The sequence below is a fragment of the Octopus bimaculoides genome, chromosome 2 (genome assembly GCF_001194135.2).
Source record: "Octopus bimaculoides isolate UCB-OBI-ISO-001 chromosome 2, ASM119413v2, whole genome shotgun sequence".
In the NCBI taxonomy this organism is placed as follows: Eukaryota; Metazoa; Mollusca; class Cephalopoda; order Octopoda; family Octopodidae; genus Octopus; species Octopus bimaculoides.
In genome coordinates this window covers 26,053,687-26,059,896 of record NC_068982.1, presented here as the reverse complement: position 1 = coordinate 26,059,896, position 6,210 = coordinate 26,053,687, and the positions used below count along the sequence as shown (strand labels likewise).

Below are 6,210 nucleotides of genomic sequence, written 5' to 3'. Positions count from 1 at the left end.
TATATATATATATACATAAATAGATAGATAGATAGCTAGATAGATGCATTATATGTATGTATGTATTATGTATGTATGTATGTATGTATGTATGTATGTATGTATGTATATATATGGTGGTTGTTTACTCCTTAAGCAGAGTCTGACCACCCCTCGTACCTACACCTTAGATCCATCATGGCGTCTGATGTGGTTTTTTAAACCAGACAATGTATTGGAAAGGAACTCGCATAGATTGCATATCCGATTTGTATGTATGTATGCATGTATGTATGTATGTATGTATGTATGTATGTACACACGGATATTACTACGCATAATTTGTTAATTCTTTGAATCAAGCCCGGTATTTGATGAATTAAATTTACCTAATGTTTTTCTTTCAAATAATAATACCGAATATTATCAATTAATTCATGTTACTCTTTCATTGAGTTATATAACCAGTTTGTCCCCTTCACAGGAATTAATCATATCAAGAGAAGTGGTCATTTTAAAAACGATTCATTGGGAGGTGTAATACTTAAAATAGATGTAGTTATCTGAAAGAAAGACAATTACACTTTATTGAGAAGAGAAGGATGAATCAGTACATTTTCAAATATTTTAACTTCTATTTTTAATCGTTATGTTATTATTTGAATGTTCATTTAAACTCAAAAGTATTTGCCCACTTTTCCTAAAAGTCCAACAAAGCTAGTGAGATGTAGATAATAAATTAAATTATGATTGATTAAACATCAATATATTTTAATCCTTTTAGCTTTCAGTTTTGTACTTCAGTACATTTATTTAATATATTGTAAATTTCTGCTACTGTAATTTAAGAAGGGAACCTAAATTATTCAAAATATTATTAATCTATGATATGTGACTGTTTAGAAAATAAGGTTCAGTTCCATTAATGCCTATTGCAATCACCGTTCGTTTGCTATTACATCTTTATATAAGTTCATTTCTTATATCTCAGCATTTCACTTTATATCATCTCATCGGACGTGCTCTCATTTCTTTTATTCAGCTTATTTTAAATTAATATAGATCATTTAAGCATCACTAAAACTCATTTCGAATGTTAACTGAATTATTTCCTTATTATTGTTGCCGTTATTGCTGCTTCAACAAACATTTAGTATTGGAATTTGTGTTGATGCCATTCTGGCACTTTCCTTTGATCAAGTATATAGAAAGTCGTCGTATTCTGGAAGATAAGCGGGCACTGTGTGGAGTTCCAAGACATTATCGACGTATGTTGGTTATTTCCGGTTATTTTGAATATTTTATTCGTCTGCAATATGCATTCATAATATATATAAAACCTGAGCTCAGTTATGCCATTTTGCCCCTTGTTTTATCGTTGTAGGCTTTATTTATTTATTTATTATTCTTTGGACTGTTTCCTGTTACTGGTTGCCTCGAATTTCATCTTCATTCACCAAATAGTAAAGATTTTACTGCTGCTTCCTGGTTTTCCTTTGTTGAAGAATTTTCTTAGTTTTCATTGAATTTTATGGATAAAGTTGACTACATTTTACATATGCCTTCTGAATTTGATAAGTGGTAATATGAGTGACTTCTTTTATAGCACTGAACTAGTTATAGTGAAGCCAAAAGGTATGAGTGTGGTTGCAATTTTAGTGTTTTTTCTCTCATGTTGTAGATGGTATTCAGCAGACATTTTGAGGCAGCTTTTAGCCATCTAAAGATCTAAAATTTGTACAACTTGTATTTTCTGTGTCTGACGTTGCGAGTCCTTCCTTGGTCTAATCGCGAATTGGTCAATCAGTTATTTCGTAGGCTGCTATAATTGTGAATTTGTTCACACTTATAGTTCCTATGTACTGCTTCAATGCACTGTAATACTAATTGGTGATTTTTTTGTCGTTGTACTGGAGACATAAAATGTATAGAGCTGCCTTGGAGAATACCAAGTCTCAAGATTCTAATGTAAATTAACTACTCTCGGGACCTGATTTCTGCTTACCCATCTTTCAAATACACTACTAGCCTTCTTGCCAAACCCTTTTAATATAATGCAATGGATGGCCATATCAAAGGTCTTTACTAAGTAGAGTGCCACACTATTTCCTTCGAAATAAGCCTCAGCTAGTTTCTGCGATAGTCCCCTTAGGAGTAACGCAATAATGTTTAAAGCCATTAAACACTATGATTTCTGAATGGTAACTGTTGTAGAGAAAATGGTACACCCCTCCCACGGGACAAGCGGTATGATTCAGCTGGTATAAAGTGAGACGACGTCAACCAGCACAGAGAGTCGCGGTTCAGAAGTAGTAGAGTCATTGTACGAGTTCTCAGTTGGAGTCAGTGTCAGTGTCAGTTACGTTCGAGTTACCGTCAAAGTAGACGTTACAAAGTCGTTGTCTGGCGAAGCTACCAGCGATTGCATGATAGACGAGACAAAGATAATAAGACGCAGAATACCGCCACAACATAATAGTGATGGCAAGAATATTACAGTGCCGACAAGAACATACAAGTGAACCCAAACAATATACAAGTAGGCCCAAACGGAACGTGCCGTTTGCGGCGATAGACCAGGTCAACAAAGAGTTGGAAATACTGGAAAGTTTACCTATAATTAAGAAAATCGACCTCTCAGACTGGGCAGCACCGACGGTTTATGTTTTTGTTTTGCAATTCTGTTCTCTACTTAGTCGTCAATAAAATTTCAACGAAAACTCTGGAGCAATAAATAAAGTCATTATAGAGGATATCTGAAAACCACTTATTTTGCTAAAAGAGAAAATGATAGTCAACATTTTTTTTTATTATTGTTTGGAAAGTTTTCAAAAGTTTTCAAAGCGTGACCAAACAGTCTTATTATTCAAGAATAGTGTACTCTGAACTACAGTGTTCAATGTGTACTTTTTGTAAGATCACGGTGTATTGATTTGACCGTAATTTTTACAAGCTAAGGTTTGCTCATTGGTTCGTAGTGGATTAAGTTCTTGTCAGCAGCAGCTATCTCTCTTTCCCGAGATTTTTATTATTTTGGTAAATATACCAAATATATTTCTCGAAGTCATTGTAATAAGCGGTGGAATAGCGTTCATAGACATACCGACCGGAGAATGAAAAGAGATTTATAGGTGTTTGAACTTTTGTGGATTTGTGATTGAAAGGGAAAGATAAACATGGAGGGTGTTCCACAGAATGCAGTTACAAAGAATATAGTTTGGGTAAAATCAGGGTAGAAAGTATTGCACAAGCAATTCTTGTTCTGATCGAGCAAACCTATGATAACCCAGTCTTTTTTCTAGCAATGACTATCTAAGAATGCCTTATTTCCTTTTTTTTAAGGCGATAGGGTGTGATTTGAGAAAAAACCTTAGCTGTCATTTCTGGCATGCCGAACAACCACATAGCGGTTCCCTTGTTGAGTGAAGAAGCGGGTAGCTAAAATAGCAATTGAAAATGTCTTTATGCTGAGATCTCATAAGAGATAAAGTGTTAAGGAAAAAAAAAGAAAAGAAAAGAAAACTCGTTGAACTCATTGTTCTTCACCGAGAATGACTAAAGATTTGAAATTGTTGAAAGCGTCATTAAAACTACGTACTTAATGCTAACACCTGCCAACAACAATTTCCTGTTGGTGTTAATTTTTCTGCATGGGCCGCTTTCTAGGTCATGTTACTCGCCTGGTGACCGGGTCTCTTATTATCTGGGTCACTTTCTATTCAGGTTATTCCCTAAGACCTTTCAGGTTCATTTATTATCTGGGTCACTCAGGACTTAGACTAGTTACGATCTATTTTCTAGATGCCTTATATAAAACAGTACAAGACTGAATCTTTCAGATTCAGAGATTCTTAAAGTTAACTTTCCCGCAGTCCCATAAAATTAATAACATAGTTTGCTTGAGGAATATTTCTCTATCCTGAGAAATCTTTTAATTTCCCAAGAAGATTTATTTCCATCCATCCATATATCTACTCATGCATCTACTCAGCTACCCAGCTTTATTCCTTTTATTATTATTATTATTATTATTATTATTATTATTATTATTATTATTATTATTATTATTATTGCTATTGGCCTTGTACCAAAATTATTACTAAATTATTACTATTTATCGCTTATTTCTTTTCTTTTGTGCCTATTTTTATTGTTATTATCGTTGTTTTTCATTGTGCCTTATGCATCATCAGCAGTGATCTTTACGAGAAGTACAATTTTATTTTTTCAGCTTGTCCTGTCACTGGTCAGAATTCGTATGGTGCAGATTTTCTTTTTCGAATTCTCAACTACATGCTATGTTCCGGTGAGATTCATATCCCCAAGAATGCTATCCCGACTTCTCTATTGTGTCTAAACTATTTCTCAGCTAGATCTTCCTCTTCTTTCTTTATTCCACGTCTTTGCTGTATCCATCTTCCTTCCGCGCATCTTAAACCCTCAAACTAAGAATGCACTTGTAATTTGTACAGCTTTATAAACTGTTTGTGTGTCAGATTTTAGACTTGCCTTGCAGTTAACATCTCTTTCTTCTTTCTTTTCTTTCTCCCAAATCATCATCAGCATCATCATTTTCATCAAAGCCACTTCAATTATCACTATTCCTATTATCTTCACCACCATCATCACGTTTCTGCCCGAGTAAAAAACCTCAATGTTAGTTTGTAGTCTTCCTCTGCTTAACACAGCATTTGTTAAATGACTCAGTTTAATGGTTCTTGCTAAGCTTCTATTGGCTGAATATGAGCTCTTGTGATTTGGTGAATATACAATGAATATACAATTATCTAGGCCGATTCAGCTAACCACTCTTACTCTGTTATAATTTGTAAAATAAAGCTAAAGAAAAAAGGACAAGTATAATCAGATAAAATAGATAAATAAATAAACAGATAATTAACAAAATTAGCATGTGTTAATTAGAAAAGGGTACAGTCAGATCTCGTGAAATATCTGTACTCATTTGCTTCTTGAGAATTGTTGTAAATTCATCCCATACAAAATTACGCAATAGAAAATTAAATAGCAAATTAAACAACAAAAATCTAGAAAAAAATGTTACTAAGTATTTAGCGGTGACGGTTTTAAATCTAAATAAGCAAGTTTAAGCCAACCATTGACAAAACCTATTTAATGAGTTTAAGCTAACTATTTACTGAATTCTATTTAAATATTTCTTTTTTTTATATTTTTTCTCTTTCGCTTTTTCTTTGCAGGAAGATTTCCAGCAAAGGAACAATGTAATTCTAACGGTGAGTATACTACGATAAATCAAGATTAATTCACGACTTTATCTCATTAAAAGACATCTCTTATTGTTTAGGTTTATGTCGGCTTTTACAACCACTGTTCTTCACGGCAACGTTTTAGTGTTCTATATTACCTAAAGGATTATTACAAACTAAAGATATAAATAAAGCCAGGTGCACGTGAGTGTGCGTGGACGAGTGAGTAGGTACAAATATGTGTCCTATAAATATACTCACTTATACATGTCAGACATACCGTTTTCTTTTAAATCAATGCTAATAAATTTGTCAGTGTATGACCTAAAAATAGAATGGGTGTCAATTTTTTAAGTCTGATATGTATTAGTGAATTTGTTATTAAAAATCAAATTAAGCTGATAATTTTAGTGCACAAAAAATAAGAGAGTATCTAAGATTAAGTGTCTCCTGAAAAAAAAGTCAAATTTCACTTAAATCTCACCCTAGAGACTTATAAGAGGAAGGAAATATGAATATCTAGGTTGTCATAGTCCTGAATATATCATATATTAAAAACAGAATGATCACATCTTGAACGTTTTTCATCACAGCTCTACTTCGTCAGAAGTTTAAGTATTTGAAGACAGAAGCAGTATTAAATGCTAACATAGTTAATAGATTTATTTTTGTTTAGTGTCGATTGTTGAGTCGTTAGAATATCGAACGAAATGCCGGAGTTCAAATGTTGTGTTCAAATCCCACGTCGGTTATCTTCCCTTTTTCTCCTCCTACTCACACTCTCCCTTCGTTTATTTCTCTCTCTCTCTCTCTCTCTCTCTCTCTCTCTCTCTCTCTCTCTCTCTCTCTCGTTCTCTCCATCGCTCACTCTTTATAAGTACGCGTGTCGTCGTTCATTGGACCTGCATGACAAAGTCTTAACATTCATAATTTTGGAGGGGAAAGACACTGCAACAGTTTACCATTGACTTTTGCCAGTTTATCAACAGTTTACTCCAAAAGCCGC

At 33.7% G+C, this 6,210-nt stretch overlaps 1 protein-coding gene across 3 annotated transcripts in view; it reads left to right on the top strand.

The window, feature by feature from the left end:
• The window catches only part of LOC106881019 (zwei Ig domain protein zig-2), a 97,128-nt gene that overhangs the window by 81,528 nt on the left and 9,390 nt on the right, over positions 1–6,210 (top strand). For 2 of the 3 annotated variants that reach the window (XM_014931207.2, XM_052975873.1), the window contains exons 6-7: positions 4,211–4,285; positions 5,196–5,231. In XM_014931207.2, the coding sequence (XP_014786693.1) occupies positions 4,211–4,285; positions 5,196–5,231 (111 nt within the window). The remainder of the gene's footprint in view (positions 1–4,210; positions 4,286–5,195; positions 5,232–6,210) is intronic. The other variant, XM_014931215.2, reaches the window with a different exon arrangement.